Source organism: Botrytis sinoallii, assembly GCF_014898435.1.
Source record: "Botrytis sinoallii strain Bc 23 chromosome Unknown BSIN_016, whole genome shotgun sequence".
Taxonomy (NCBI): Eukaryota; Fungi; Ascomycota; class Leotiomycetes; order Helotiales; family Sclerotiniaceae; genus Botrytis; species Botrytis sinoallii.
The window spans coordinates 743,601-759,465 of record NW_024066043.1 but is presented as its reverse complement, the minus strand read 5'-3'; the positions used below and the strand labels follow the sequence as shown (position 1 = coordinate 759,465).

The 15,865-nt window shown below is 44.0% G+C and overlaps 5 protein-coding genes across 5 annotated transcripts; 2 read left to right on the top strand and 3 right to left on the bottom strand.

Annotated features, from left to right (window-relative positions):
• Positions 1-419: 419 nt before the first annotated feature.
• EAF02_008580 (uncharacterized protein) lies at positions 420-2,032 on the top strand (the record flags this gene model as incomplete). Its single annotated transcript, XM_038904628.1, has 3 exons — positions 420-670; positions 766-1,370; positions 1,416-2,032. 3 exons carry the CDS (start codon positions 420-422, stop codon positions 2,030-2,032), a joined length of 1,473 nt encoding a protein of 490 aa, XP_038755685.1.
• Positions 2,033-4,532: 2,500 nt separating this feature from the next.
• EAF02_008579 (uncharacterized protein) lies at positions 4,533-5,287 on the bottom strand (the record flags this gene model as incomplete). Its single annotated transcript, XM_038904627.1, has 2 exons — positions 4,533-5,204; positions 5,252-5,287. The coding sequence occupies 2 exons, from the start codon at positions 5,285-5,287 to the stop codon at positions 4,533-4,535; spliced, it is 708 nt and encodes a 235-aa protein (XP_038755684.1).
• Positions 5,288-6,718: 1,431 nt separating this feature from the next.
• On the bottom strand, positions 6,719-8,077 carry EAF02_008578 (uncharacterized protein; the record flags this gene model as incomplete). The annotated part of the gene is made up of 1 exon (XM_038904626.1): positions 6,719-8,077. One exon carries the CDS (start codon positions 8,075-8,077, stop codon positions 6,719-6,721), a length of 1,359 nt encoding a protein of 452 aa, XP_038755683.1.
• Positions 8,078-9,090: 1,013 nt separating this feature from the next.
• Positions 9,091-11,636, bottom strand: EAF02_008577 (uncharacterized protein). Its single transcript, XM_038904625.1, has 2 exons — positions 10,060-11,636; positions 9,091-9,990 (listed from the first exon to the last, which is right to left on the bottom strand). The coding sequence occupies exons 1-2, from the start codon at positions 10,140-10,142 to the stop codon at positions 9,273-9,275; spliced, it is 801 nt and encodes a 266-aa protein (XP_038755682.1). The 5' UTR covers positions 10,143-11,636; the 3' UTR covers positions 9,091-9,272.
• A 1,979-nt stretch (positions 11,637-13,615) lies between these two features.
• Positions 13,616-15,584, top strand: EAF02_008576 (uncharacterized protein; the record flags this gene model as incomplete). The annotated part of the gene is made up of 6 exons (XM_038904624.1): positions 13,616-13,750; positions 13,807-13,981; positions 14,031-14,262; positions 14,311-14,916; positions 15,011-15,412; positions 15,476-15,584. 6 exons carry the CDS (start codon positions 13,616-13,618, stop codon positions 15,582-15,584), a joined length of 1,659 nt encoding a protein of 552 aa, XP_038755681.1.
• Between the last annotated feature and the right edge of the window lie 281 nt (positions 15,585-15,865).

Genomic DNA, 15,865 nt, shown 5'->3' with positions numbered 1-15,865 from the left:
GGTGTCCTGTCTCCGTATTTAATACTTAATCAAGCGATGGTATGCCCACATGATTTGTAATTTAGCCTGAATTCCATTAGGCCATCAGTCGCTTCTTAGGCATCACTCGTTCTTCTTTTTGTTCTCTTTACTCCTTACTCTCCTCCTCAGGCCTACATCATAGATATGGATATATTCCAAGAAACACAATGGCCTCCTCTCCTAATGACTCGAGCGATACTTTCCAAAACGAGATTCAAATGGACATACAACGAGCAGCTCTGGAGGAGTGAGAGCGAAATTGGGCACCAGAAGCGCGGGAGCCTAAGTATGCACATTTCAGTAGATTGCTTTCCTCTGCTAACCTCCCCTTTGGTTCTCAAATGAAAGATGACACCAATATCCCATTGATTTACTTTTCCCGCGGGGAAGAAGAGAAAATGAGTCAAGATCTCTTTCCATGGCTCTGGGAAACCAAGACATCCTGGCGTCCACCAATCGAGACTACCAGCATGCATGAGAAGTTTGAGCGCACTGTAACTGGTCCCAAAAAGCAATTAGAGCAGATACAAAAGTATAGGTTCAAGCGAGACAACATCACTGATTGGGCTTCAAATCTACGTTTTCTCACTGGACCGACACCTATCGTGAGGGACGATAACACTTTGAATCCAAGGCCTACCGAGCAGATGTGTGCTTGCACTTGCTTCTCATGAGAGGAAAGCTTCGAGCGCGGTAAAGAGATTCTGCCAGCCTGTTCGTACGCTAGCGCAGCATCCCCTTTAGGGAATTCCGCTTGATACAGGAGGCGCCCAACTGTCATCACTACGTTGCGGTTTCATACCGATGGCGGGTTAACAATGAAGATACGGCGGTGGTGGAGGGAGCACAAGACTCTGATGCCCAGAAGGCTGCAGGTAATTTGTCCACCGTCATCGATCGTGCAGTCAAGTCTTCCCTGCTTCATGGCTATCAGCTCGTTTGGATCGACCAGAAGTGCATCATACAAGATGATATGGCAGATAAAACAATAGGCGTCCAGGCCATGGATATTGTGTACGAGAACGCGTCTCTATGCTTGGCAGTACTTCAATGCAAGATCACCTCTCAGGAGCAGATAAGCGCCTTAACGGAGGCTATGGACGTCAGTCTTCATCCAGTTTCAAACGAGAAAGAGTGGCGCAAATGGATAGAGTATCTTGACCACAAAGAGCTTATTGCCATGGCCGAGGTTGTTAAAATGATCACCGAAGATGAATATTTCAGCCGGGCCTGGATAGCTCAGAAGAATACAGCTGCGAACGCCACAATTCTGCTCTTGAAGTACGATTCCGCTTTAATACGTCCGGACTCTATGGGCAGTCTCGACGGAGAAATTCAACTGCCCCTGTGTAAGTTCCGGGTCGCATGTTCCTAGCTAGCTGGCGCTTTTCAAGCCACCATTGAAAAGAAAGTATGGTATTACGAACGAGAGGCAGCACGATATGGTGAAGATGACTGGTTCGGTGACAGGCGGAAATCTTTCAGACATGACGAGCATTTCCCAAGACTACCCTCCATTGAGCAATTCAAAGCGAGCATAGAGCCAGATCAACAATGGAAGATACACTTCGACAGCTCTCTGCGCAAATGCCGGGGAAGCCACGTGGCACGCAGACATCAGGGCCGGTATCATTGTTCCGCAGCTGAAGCTGTCGAATTTCTATCGACAAAGCATAACTATGAGATTGCTGATCGTCTTGCCATAATTGCTAATCTCTGCAATTTTGAGGTCCGTTTGGATGCCCAGAAGCTTAAGGAGCTTGGATATGATCTCGCTGTATCTCTGTTCTGCTTGGCACTCTTGAATGGAGACCTCTCGTTGGCGAGGCTGCCAGACGGAATAGAGTACAAAGACCTTGGTACTGAGCAGTTCTCATGGGATCATATCACGCTCCAGATTAGTCACGGGCAGGATGTTCTTCACCGGACCGTAGATATCGAGATTGGCCCATCATCATTCTCATGGGCTCCCCGTCTGAGGCAAGGCTTTATGGAATACCCACGCATATAAGGACAATAAACGTTATGCTCTTGAATTTCTTGGCCCGAAACCTAGGCTTCATATGTATGGGTGGTTGTGGCATGGTTATGAGACCTTTGATTTTGCTAATTTTGCTAAAATCTTTCAGAAAAAATTATCGAACAACCCAGAAGACACCAAACACAGTTTCTGCCTAAAAGAAAAATGGGAGATGACTACCACCAACCAATTAGACTGTTTTTGGGATCTCATTCAAGAACTTCGAAATCGACAACTGAGTTCTGTTTCTGAGGCCTTGTGGATTTCACTCTTAATGTTCAACAAAGGTGTGGAGCACATATCTAGCACTGCGGAACGATACACCTTCTCGAATTCCCTAGATCCTCGAGATGATGACAAATTACGGCTTGCCATGCATGATATATCAGTGGAAAATTTCAAAGACTTCTTGCCCCTAGGACGCGAGTCAACAGAAGATATCGTCACCCCTTATTATTGGATGATACAGAATATAAGTGAAGGCGATGCACTCAATCTCTGGAAACTCAATGACACGCATCTAAGCGATTGCGACGACATGACACAATCTACATCTAGGCCACCACACGCCTTTTTCAACGATTCCCACCCAAAGTCTCTCTTTACTCCCATCATACGGAGTGTTGCCTCTAGAAATCTGCCCAGGACCCTAATGGATGAGCAACGACTACTCTCCTGGCCCGCGAATGTGACTGATTGTTCGGATGATGGGCGGGGAGTTTGCATAAAGGTAGATCGTGGGAAAAAATAGGTGGAAATTGTTACGTAAGCGGACACAATAGGAGTTGTAAGCTTTACCACTACGCCACACACGCAATCTGTCCAAAAGGCACAGTATCAGGGATTGTTTCCTGATAGCTTACTACTATATATATATCCATATAACAGAAATTGAGTACTCTTAAAGGATTTCTTTAATAGATTACAAATTCATTTCAAACTAAATATTGAAATTTTAAAAAAACAAAAGAAAATTTGAGTCTTCTTTATATTGGCAACAAGTGTTTTATTATTTAGTATTATATCGAGAAGAATTCTTGGTTGTTGAAGCTCTTCCGAATAGTAGTTATTTTCCGCCTGTTTTTTCGCTTATATAGAGATAGGATAGGACACCGATTTCGCTTCTAGCTATATCGAACTTGTACTTCTTTGTAATCTTTTCATATCGAATGTTGCTTGTTGTTCTTTTAATGATCTGACTTGAAGTTATCTTATAGGATAGATAGACAGACAGGCTTATTAATTAATTTAGTGAATTTTTTTTACTTTTTGGGGGGGAAGGGGGGGGGGCTTTATTATCGAATATTTCAAGGAGTTTTTTATTCATTGTTCAAATTTCTTATATAAGCATTACTATTAATACTATTAATTTTCAAATCGGCATCTCAATTGTTTTTGTTTATAGAAAGAATGCTTTTTTTATCATTTGAATTATCATGTGAATAATCGTCCAAAATCGCAAGATATGAATATCAGTTAATTAGAGCATTAACTCCAGCATCCATACCACTCTCCTCCTCATCCACATCCACATTCCAAAAACGCATCCCCTAAAAAAACTCCTCTCCTCTCCTCTCTACACCATCCTCCACAACCCCCACAACCCCATCCCCAAAACCACCAAAACAAAAATCTCTCGCACCCCTCTCCCCCATCTCCCAATCCTCACCTGTTCTTCCCGCAGCGCGATAATCTCGCGTTGTTGTTCTGCGCTAGTGAATTCGAGATCTCGGAGTTGTGAAGCGAGGTGGGAGATTTGTTGGTGTTGGATTTGGGTACGGAGGGTTTGTCGATGGGTTTGGTGCTGGATTTGTTGCTGGAGTGTGTCGATGCGAGGGGCGGCGATGATGATCCAGGTTGTGAGGGCGAGGACGGCGAGGGGGGTGGTAAGTTGGGGGGGGGGGAGTTGGGGGGGAAGTTGGGGGGGAAGTTGGGGGGGAAGTTGGGGGGGGGAAGTTGAGGTTGTAGTTGGGGGGAGGGGGTTGGGATGGGGGGGAGGGGGTTGGGATGGGGGGGAGGTCGGACATTTTTGGGGGTGTGGGTGTGTGTGTGAGTGGGGACTTACTTGACACTTGTATGCTTGAGGTAGTTACTCTTTTTTGTGTGTTATTGTAGAGAATATCTTTGCAGGTAGGCAGGTAGGTAGGTAAGAAAGCAAAGCTCGATCTATGTCTATGTATCCGGGGATATACTGAGAGAAGGAAGAAGAAAAATATTAAGAGAGCGGGGATGTATGGTATGGGTTATATATCTCCAGATTGGGATTGTTTACTGTCTGTCTGGGGGTTTGATGATGGTACAAAAATATACTGTTGGGGAATTGGAATTGGAAGTGCGGCGGAATAGGGAGAGACTAGGGGGGTTGGATTGTAGTATTGTTTTTTTTTACAGTGTTGGATTCGGTTGTTTTGGATTTGTTGGTAAGTTATTACCTGGTACTTGGGCGTCATGCCAGAAATGCTTAACTATAGTGGAATAGTATACAATCCAATCATGAAGTTACAGCTCGTTTGGGAAAAACATTAAGATCGTAAGAACCATTACCCTTCTGCAATCCTCGCTTCCAAGCAGGCCTATCATAAACTCTCTTCAACCACTCATCCAATCTAGGAAATTCCCTTTCTAGATCGACCCAGTTCCTATGCTTTACGAAGCTCATAGGAAACTCCATCATAATATCAGCCCTACTAGGATTCTTCCCCATGAAATACCCACCTTCCGGTGCATTTTTTAGTTCTTCGTCCAAGATAGTTAGAATCTCCCTCAACTCGGGACCATCAAACCAATCTACAACTCCATTCCTAATGAAATCTAGATCAATAAAAAGGACGAAGTAAACCGATCGCACGAAAGTCGTAAGATTGAAACAAGTAAGGATCTCATCTCTAACCCAATCACCGCTATTTAAGCCAAACTTATCCTCGGTGTCAAACTTGCGAAGAAGATATGTGCATATAGCATCGCTTTCGGGAATATATCGATTACCATCCGCGGCACCAGTTGTCAGAACTGGGGCCTTTCCATATGGGCCGAGGGCTTTGAGGGATTCGGGAGCGCGGAAAGGGGCAATAGGATCATCGGCAGGTTTGCGGAAGTGGTAGATGACATTGTATTCAATACCTAGCTCTTCAAGAAGCCAGAGGATACGTTGAGATTGGGAGTGCTAGTTTCGTTAGTTATTTATCATCAGATTTGGAGGGGCGAACTTGCATCTAAGTGATGGAGAGTTGGCTTATTGTCTGCCATCTTGTTTGACTGAGGTTAATCGAAGATGCTGTTCACTAAGCATTGAAGAGATGAGGGATTTGACGAATATATCAGAAATCTACAGATTACTTTCTGCAACTGATACGCCATCGACGTATAAAAATGGAATGATTAACGCAATAAGAACGCCACGAGATGCTTTGCGCAAGCATATCCCGCTCGCGCCTCTTCAATATCAGTAACTTACATTTCTTTTAGCTATGTGTCCACACGAATGCGTCCTGAAATTATGTGAGAACTCAAGGAACTCGAATTCCAGAGTCACAACATAATCTTCATGTAACGTGAGTGTTTATCGCATTCTTGTTCACTAATATGATTGATGATTTATGGGGACATGATTGTCGTGTACGGATGAAGGGGGAAGTCATGGATTTTGATAATAGGCGGTAGTGGCCCGGGCTGAAGCACGTGGAACTTCACGGGCCTTCTCACCATCACATCCGGATTCTTGTTTCAAAATTTGTACTCTAATACACACAACATTCGTGGTCTGTAAAACAGCGACACTCTTCATCTACATACACAAGTTCGAAAAAGAGTATTGTTGACCAAAGTTCTAGAATACTTAGTACATCAGTACTACACTTGAGATTCCAGCTACACTGACGCCTTCCCATAACACTTGGGTAGCTTGCGAGCTTGCTTCGACATCCAACTCCAAAGACTTGCTTGTTCTCTGATGCCTGAAAAAATCGGAATTCTTACCACTTAAAGAAGATTCATTACTCTTCGCCGGTGTGCTAAATGGCTCAAACTCTGGGCCATACCTGTCCTGCTGAAAATTTCCCCCATCAGGCCTGATTAAGCTCTGATGAAATATCACCATCAAGTTTCTTCTTTCACGAGGCAAAGGATCGGGTATGTTAGTTGGCTGATACTTATTAGCCTTATCAAATTTAACGTCAGATGTCTCTAAAATCAATCGTGGTGTTTGTATCGGCGACGATATTCTTACCGGGTACTCAGATCTGCACGGCTTGTATCTTGGATGAAAATGATTTTAGCATTGATAATACACTTCCGTCGGCACTCGACCAGATATTGTTTTGATCAGACCAGCTATATTCCTTGGTAATACGATCATTTCGCTACCTACATAGTTCTGGCGGTCTAGCTAAGTCACGTATTGACCTGTATCCATCCTTGATTGACCTTTCAACATTCCGACACGCACGATTTTACCTTGCTCGAGCGAGAATTAACACACACACCCACACCCAGTTCGTACAGAGACACGGATAGATCATTTCCGACTTTGCTTACAGCACAATAGACCAAGTCGCTTGTGCATATCGCCTGTCTCTCCAGTCCCCCACAGCCTTCGAACCTATCAACCCGCAGAATGCTCAATTTCGATCGGCACTCAATGAATCTTTCAAGGACGTCTTATACCTACTTCCCGGTCTTTCAAATGCTTTTGGTGGCAGATTCTTCCATCAAGGTGGTCATGAAAGTTGCATGGTGAGAAGGCGTTAAGGCTACTACTCCTCCATGTAATGCTCTCCTGAGAGCAACAGAGTCGTCCTCCAAGCCATCGATGCGTTTTTTCATGTCCCAGTACCGTGGCCAAAGCTCTGGAGGACAACGATCTAGATCATAATTGAAGCTATAGCATGCCAGCTTTCTCAAGCCACAATTCTTTGGGGTATGCTTATAGATGCCAGCGATGTCTTCCTTCGTCAATAAGGCTCGATTTAACTCCAGAGCTCTCACGACATAATCTGTTATGAGATTCATCAAATCTTCTACACACAATCTGCTCGCCAGCAAATAGAGCCCTCCCCAATTGAACCCCGTTTCGATCCGAACGACTGGACAATCATGCTGCGTGCGCTCACTCATTTTTTTGCCATCAGGATAAATCGACCATGGAGGCAAGTGCCCATTAGACGCCCACCACATCAAATCGTGGAAAGCCTCGAAGTCACCACTGGGAAAAGTAACGGAATTCGATGCTGCTTCTTGGGATGTTCCATTAAAGAAGTTTTCGAAGTATTGAATTTTCTCGCAGAGAATCTTCTTGTAAACTCGGATCACTAATATTTCCGGGCCGATATAGATCTTGACAATTTCTTTTTCTGGGCTCCCATCTTCCTGATCGTCACATGGGCAGTGAAGGGGTTTGAAATTGTCCCGCTGCTCGTCTTCCTTATGTTCAACAGGGCAGTGGAGAACTAAGCCAGCTTTTTCTGATGGCGTCTCGAAGTCGCAGATAACTGCAGCCATTTGCTTACTCTCCTTCGAGCGCTTTTGGTATTTCCAAGGTTCAGCACGTTCGTCCCATACAACACCCATCAAACCTTCATCTCGCAGATCTTCTCTCCATCGCTCAAGTTGAGACCGCCAATGTTCTAATCCTATGGTTACTGGCTGCTTCTTGTAATTGAACGTTACAAATTTTGTCAATATCGGCTCCTTTCGTGTCCGGTTTTTGTTGCTGCTTGTTGATTCCTTGTATGAATTTTTGGCTTCCTCTTCTGTGATCACGTATTTAATTTGATGACTGGCTCCTGTACTTCTGATTGCCGGTGTCTGCGTTTCTTCGACATCTTCATCTGTCTCTTCGCAATCTTCATTATACTTGAAGTGACTCCAATGCTGGCACATTGGATCTTTTTGGGTCTTGGGGATCTTCTCGGTTGCAGCGAGCTTATCATCTCCATGCGCTTCGATTGCAGATTCTTTCTCCGGATCTTTCGTCGTAACGCTGTCTGAACTATGACTGTTTGGCGCAAGTACTTCCTTAATTTTCTTCGATGGCGCCATTGTCAATATCTGATTGCGTCAGAATTTTTGAAAGCCAGAGCATAAACTTGTCTCTAGAGAAACTTTGAAGTTCTTGAGGATTTGCTTTTGTATGATGATTAAAAAACAATTGCCACATACCTGTTTAATGTCTCCTGACTATCTTGACAGCGCAGAAATCAGGATAGATCTTAAGAAGTAGCTCTTTGCTACAAAGGCTAGTAGCTGCAGGTTTATTTTTGGTACAAAGTTCAATTTGATGTTGAAGATGAGTGCCAAGTACTGTAGCTCTGGATTCTCTTCTTGAAAAGATTGATTCAAACTTGATAATGAGAGTTGAATGCCGAAGTCACAATTTGTTTTTGATTCAAGTATTCAAATTGGTATTTGAAGTCGCATCGACTCTTTAATAAAGTTGGTAATGGATGGAAACAAATTTCCTTGATCTTCGATAGTGATTTGTGTAATAGGTTGAGTCGTGGGTCGGGCCTCGGACAGTAAAGGGACAGGCCACATTCGGCTAGTGTGATATGTTGTTAGATTGTTAATGAATCTTTTACTATGATTGATAAAGGTTCTTGAATCTATATTACAGCGTACCTAGACTTACACCCAGGGTCATTCACTGTCACTGTCGACCGAATATGGTATATAGTGATTATATAATAATGATTAGAGTTCAGGCTCTACAGTAGGTAGGGCTTTTGCTTTATATAAACGTTCAAGAGATTGTTAAATTAGCAAGTGGGATACGACCAATACACATAGGATGCATCATTGACCTTGTCTCTCTACACAGATAGCATTCTAGCAACAGAGACAAACAGGGGTGATTTACCAGTGGACTACAACGTCTTGGATCGATCAAGTGTCAACATGCTTGTCTATCATTATTGTCATCTTGCTTTGCTTTGGTAATTGACAACTTGCCGCAAGCCAATGCAGAGTCCGCTGTTCTTTGTTGTTTGCTCGCTTGATAGAAAGAGACTGTAAAAATATTCATCAGACAACGATTGTATGTTCAAGTTTTTTGAACTTGGGAAAATGCTTCTATTGACTAAAATCTAATGATGACTAGGTAGTAATTGATTGAGTGGCCTTGCAGTTATGGCTAATGACAACCTTTCGACTTGTCTTGACTACAACAAACATACTTTGAAACTTTCCAAGTTCTATTTTTTACTTCCCTTGCTTCTCTTCCTAAACCACCCGACACCTAAGTCTTAACACAAAGCGCCTGTCCCACACTCAAATTCGCACAACCAGCATCAATCTCGGTATTTAAACTCCTCAAGGTATCCAACGTGATCCCATTCTTCGCATCAACAATATCGCATGTATCTCCCATTGAGACAATGAAGAATGTAGTGCAATTTGCAGCGGTTCCAGGGAACACGGTACCGGTGGTGTTGGTGGTTGGATCGGTCACAGTGGCGGTTATGGTGGTGGTGTTGGCAGAACTGGTCGTGTTTGCTTTGGGGGTGTCCGTGATGGAAAAGGAGGTTAGATCGCGGGCCTCGGCAGGGGGCGCGGTGGTGTTTGTTGCGCTACCAGGGGCTGGAGGAGCTGGAGGAGCTGGGCCACCAGCTGGGGGAGCGGGGGGAGCTGGCTTTGTGGTGTTGGCTGCATCAGAAGGCGGGGCTGGACCACCGGCAGGAGGAGCAGGCGGGGCTGGCATTGTGCCGTTGCCTTTTGCAGCTGGAGCTGGTGGAGCTGAACCACCGGCGGGAGGGGCTGGCGGGGCTGGCATTGTGCCATTGGCTTTTGCAGCTGGAGCTGGAGGGGCTGCACCACCTGCTGGAGGAGCAGGGGGTGCAGGCATCGTAACATTGGCTGCATCAGCGGGTGCGGGGGGAGCAGGAGCACCGGATGGGGGCGCCGGAGGAGCGGCCATTGTAGTATTGGCAGCGTTAGGATCAGCGATTGCTATTATACTATTTACAATATTAATTTCATCGTCGATAAATACTAATTCAAGGTATAGGTAGGTAATGAATGCTTACTCTCTCGTCTCCAACTGAATAGGAGAGGCGTGGATAGCCGTTGCCAAGACGGCGAGTGTAAGAGCGGTAAATGAATATTGCATTTTGAAGTTTTGGTTTGGATATCGTTGGGTATATGAGACGAACTAATCTTGTTTAATAATATGAAGAGAAGAATTACCAGTAAATCTAAGGAATGAGGATGAAATATCAAATTTCAATTTTAATATATTAAGGAGAGTAATTCAGCAGGACTAGCCGCGAAAAAGGGAGTAATTAATAAAGAGTGTATTAGAAAGTTTGGTTCGAGTTTATATAAATATCGGATGTGGTTTGCGAGGAGGTTATATACATATGTAGGAGAAATGCTGTTCAAGTGTAGATTCTCAAACAGTGCCAGAGGAGATGTTTGAAGGTTTGAAGGTTTGATATAGGCTTCACGATCAGTGCTCAGCCACGCTAAATCATGCCGTGATTGTGTGAGATGGAATTTTTACCGGAGAATTAACAGAGTGGTATACTTCAGACGGTTCTGAAATCGGCTAAGGAATTTGCGCACAAGTCATGGTAGGGCGAATGAGGCAAATTGAGGTGAGGTGAGGTAGAGATGGTTTGGAGCAGTAGTCGCACTGCCTTCATTCTGAAATTCAGAGCTTTTATCTGGAAAGCTTGTTTTGGACAGAGGGGTTAGCGGGTTCTTTGATGGATGCACAGACTAGAGGGGAAGCTACAGCTATGAAATAATTGTAAGGAGGGAGATGTAGAGGATTCGAAGGGAGAGCTGTGTATGGCATATGAGAGGAATTCTAATTTGGATATGGAAGACGCCCCTCTTGAATGATCATCAAAGTGAGTGAATGTTAGCACAATCTATCACCATACCCAAGGATCCCGTTCGTGAACTTTCTTGTTGTCAGACCCTCTTTCTCTTCCTCCTCTATTTCAACCCATCTTTCCAATTCGGAACATCGGCAAAAATACAAATATAATTCCATCAGAACATCAGGTCTACAAGGTCCGAAGATCTGATGGCACATGATGGCATGTATCAAATCATGCTTAAATTTAGCTCTGCTTCAAATCTCTCGCCAAGGTTCACCCAGAGTGTGGTTTCATCTTCTTGATAGAGATTATGCTATGTGAAACATGTGATAAGACTCATTCTTGCTGTGATTGTTTGAGATGGGAAAAGTTTGATAGGTTGGTATGATTCATTGATGAATCGAATAGCTTAGAGGAGATTGGAGGGGGACGTTGTATGCTGATTGCTGTGTCTCAACTTTGTCGTCAGATTGAGGTGATGTTGCTGTGGTTGTTGGATCGTGATAGGTTGATTGGGTCATGTGATGAGATCTAGATTTTCGAGGTCTTAGAGGTTTTATCCATGTACGGCGTGGCAACAAAAAAGAAATAAAACAATGTGTGGGGGATCTTCAAATGAATGCATCTAGAATGAATGCAAGAGAATCCGTTCCGGATTTCCTGTACAGAGTTTATACCAACGCCATACGAACCAATAATTAAATGTCACCATTCTCATCCCTCGTGCTGCCGAGTCTTCGCCGTTCAGAAATCGGCTGGAGGGTTTGATAGAAAGCTTAAAAATGCGCATGGTCGGATTCGTCTGGCTGCATCCGACAGTTGTTCAGATTATTTCTTGGAATGTCATTCTTTTGATGACTGTTACGTGATAGGATACTATCTACATATGAATATGAGACAATTGGTGCTCAGCGCCCTCGAACCATCAGCACCCTCAAGCCACCGGTTCGAAGTATAGGTTGAAATGTAGCATTCAGCGAGAAGTAACCGTTTCTTTTCATAAAGGGAAGCTTCCGAGCCTCCGATCTTTACGAGGGTTCATGGCATGGGTAGACATAGATCAAAGAGGTACGCCCCCAAACAATCTATATCGTTGTCAATTTACCAAAATATGTAGTGTAACCACCAGGTATGATTTCCCATTGCAGTTTCCTCCAGGCTTCGTGTCGGTTTTGGTGTACTTGTACGTTCGGACGGCCAGTCCTGTGTCCTGACGGGCAATTGTACCATATGAATCAATAGGAAGCTCGAGATGTTGTGTTTCCAACAGAACCAAACTCGTGGGTCTAAACAGCCTTATTGACTCCTATCAAGGTTCAGGATGCTAGCACGGTAATTGTCCCTTCTAGAACGGGGCCTATAGAAAATGAGTTCTTCGGTAAGATAATATCTCCACCCTGAAAGAACCTTAAAGGGGCAGATCGATGGATACGGGATGAAACTTCGGGGAAACATTGAAAGAGGGGGTCCGTAAAAGGGAGCTTCACCGCCACTAACTTGATAATATAGAACAGAGCTTTTCGAGGGTGGATAAACATCGCATTCGCGTTGCGTTCGAAGTTCGAATAATCTCATCACATTTTCGAGCGTATATCAAAATGTAAAGGCAATACGTCGTCTAAAATTAGGTACCTACAGATGCTGATAAATCCTCAACGGTCCACGGAAATTAGCTTCCAGTCCCGGGCCAGGGCCGAAATATAATCCGAAAAAATGACTGGTCGGTCGGTACTACCTAGGTAATCATGTATCAATATCTGGGCCGTAAAGTTTCTACCTAGCTATTCCAATGTCATCTATCATAAGCACACAGCAAACCCTTAAAATTAACGTCAATCAACACTCTACAGTCCAAGTTAGAACCCAGTAGTACTGGATCAGGACCGGATCAGGACTGCGGAATATCCCCATAGGACTAATAACGGTACTACCAACCAAATAACTTGGTTTCAAAGCGGCACAAAACTATCATATCAGACCAAAATCTACTACTATCGGAGACCCCGCATTCGATTCGATAACTTCTCTTCTTCAACTCACACAATGGAAATGTTATCGATTCAGCGTGAGACAACCATACCTGAAAAAGATTGGCCATTGCGATTGCGATTGCCGCACCCCACTTCTCACTGAATCCCTGTATGTATGTGTATATTTTTTCAGTCAGTCACTTTGCCTTCGTACACGATGTTCCAATTTGCACGACATCATCTACATCATCTGAATTCTGACCCCATCTCATTTGCGTGTTCGTTCAGAAAGTTCCCACTATTGGGCTGAAACTAGCGACAATTGATAAACATACTTACGAACGATTTTGTTGACATAAAGTTCATGCCCTAATGCAGGCCCAGGACGCATGAATTGGAAATAGAAGCAGGTCCTAGGTTTCCTGACCAGGCTTGTTGAAAGGCTTGTTGGTGGCGGCGGCACATTATTTCGTTTATTTGCTCTCTCTGGAGGGTATATTTGACAGGGGAACAGGTAAGGTTATCCCGGGTCGAATTTGGGGTGGGAAGACCCAACGTGCTTGTGGCCTTACCGCTTCTGTTCTGCGTCATATTTAGTCTTTACGGCAAGAGATATTGCATTCTGTTTTCGCTCAGACTTAAAAGTAAGTTCGTTCCTTGCATCCTTTGCATCCGTTAGCCCATGCGCATGTGTATATATTCCATTGCGAACCCACATGAGTATGTGACTTTGCATAAGCTATTCAAATATCTGCATTCAACATTATACCTGAAATCTGTCCAATATGGATCAGAAAAATGATCTTGGGGTCATTGAGACTTCCGTGACTGACACGTCACAGAGCCTGAAAAAGAGTAGCAACATGGCTACCATCGAGAACGATGATGAGAGATTGCTGAACAGAATTGGTTATACTCAAGTTAACCTTCTTCACTGCCCCCGCAATCAATGTGATGCCTACTAACAATAGCGAAGGACCTGCGTCGACATTTCTCCAAATGGTCTACATTATCCTACGCGGTCTCCGTTCTTGGTGTCCTAGGATCCGTTCCTGCTACTTTTGGAAGCCCATTGAGTCTGGGTGGACCAGCTGCATCAGTATGGGCATGGTTTTTTGGTTCTGTAATGGCACAAATCATATCAAGTTCAGGTTAGAAATCTTCACTTTTGAATTGTAACTTGTACTGATATACTCAAAGTATCTGAATTGGTCTCTGCATATCCGACGGCAGGTGGCATGTACTTCGTTACGAAGAATGTTGTCCCACCTGAACATGCGGCGATATGGAGCTGGATTATTGGATGGTGTAATCTACTTGGTCAAACTGCAGGTGTTGCCAGTGTGGGGTATACCGTTTCTCAGCTTGTTCTAGCAGCTGCGAGTATGAACTCTGATTTTGATGAGGTCACCGGGACATATGCCTATTCACCGTAAGTGTTTAACAATGTCTGAAGTTTTGTGTACTCATGTTCCGATAGAACTGCACTGCAAACCGCTCTACTCTCATGGTTGATCCTTATAATACTGGGAGTAATCTGTTCCTTAACAACAAGACGTCTTCACCAAATCGTAACTTGGTTCATGCCAATCAACGTCCTAGCTTCAATCGCTATATGCATCACTCTACTCATTCTAACTCCCAACAAACAATCTGCAACATGGGTCTTCACAAATTTCACCAATGGATCTGGATGGGGAACTCCATTTTCATTCTTTCTCTCATTCTTATCAGTAGCATGGACCATGACTGATTACGACGGCACAACCCACATGTCGGAAGAAACTCACGATGCTGCAGCTCGTGGGCCAATGGCTATTCGATGGGCCGTTACCATTTCTGGAGTCGTAGGCTGGATGCTCACCGTTACTTTGTGTTTTTGTGCAACAGATCTTGAGGCTATCATTCATTCGCCCACAGGAATGCCAGCCGCGCAAATCTTCTTAAATGCGGCGGGCAAGAATGGTGCAACTGCAATGTGGTTTTTTGTCATTCTTGTTCAATTTTTTACAGGATGTTCGGCTATGCTTGCTGATACTAGAATGGCATATGCTTTTGCGAGGGATGGAGCTCTTCCTTTTTCAAAGTAAGTTCCCAAGTCTCTGGATTTCCAAACATGCCATTTTGCTCATTGCGCCATTCCTCTTCATACCAAAAAATACTAACAACGAACTTCATAGGTTCTGGTCCAAAGTAAATCCCTACACCCACACCCCTCTCCACTCTGTCTGGCTCATCGTCCTCCTAACTTGCGCACTCAACACCATCGCCATCGGCAGCACCGCTACCATCGTCGCAATCTTCAACATCACAGCTCCTGCTCTTGACATGTCTTACGCTGCAGTTATCCTAGCACGCAACATATACGCCTCGCGCGTGAAATTTATTCCCGGACCATACACACTTGGAATATGGCAAAAGCCACTCAATGCGATAGCATGTACCTGGGTGTTAGTTATAAGTATAGTTCTTATGTTCCCAACGGTGCGACCGGTCACGATGGAGAATATGAATTATGCGGTGGCAGTAGGCGCGGCTATTGCGGTGTTTAGTTTGGGTTGGTGGTGGGCTGGAGCGAGAAGGTATATTGTTCTTTCTTCTTTCATATGCACAAGATTTTGGGATGATACTAATATGAACTCTAGGACATACACGGGACCGAAAACAAAAGATCTCATACAGTCCATCGCGTCGGAAGAAGGCAATTATGAATCGGATGAGAGACCTAACTATGGGAGTATTAACGATCGTTGAAATGGTGTTGAGGATTAGATTTTTATAAAGGCGTTTTCTGATTTCGGGTCAAGGAGTTGGTGGTTTACAAAAGCGTTTCTTCACTGGATTGAATTGAATGTAGAAGACATTTCCATCTTTGCGCATTGAGAAAGAAGGTACATAGATCTAGATAGATAAATATATAGATATATATTTGCATTTTTTAACCTTCATGGACACGGGATGATATGTTTGTATTGATTAGATAGACCAAGGTCGTAAAAATAAACAGCTCGTTCAATATATAATTAACACAACCT

What these genes read in the sequence shown, in the direction of transcription:
- EAF02_008577 (XM_038904625.1), bottom strand. Translation starts at nt 10,142, where the DNA reads ATGCAATATTCATTTACCGCTCTTACACTCGCCGTCTTGGCAACGGCT. An exon ending in ATTCAGTTGGAGACGAGAGA is followed by an intron (nt 9,991 to 10,059) that starts GTAAGCATTCAT and finishes TATTGTAAATAG; the next exon opens with TATAATAGCAATCGCTGATC.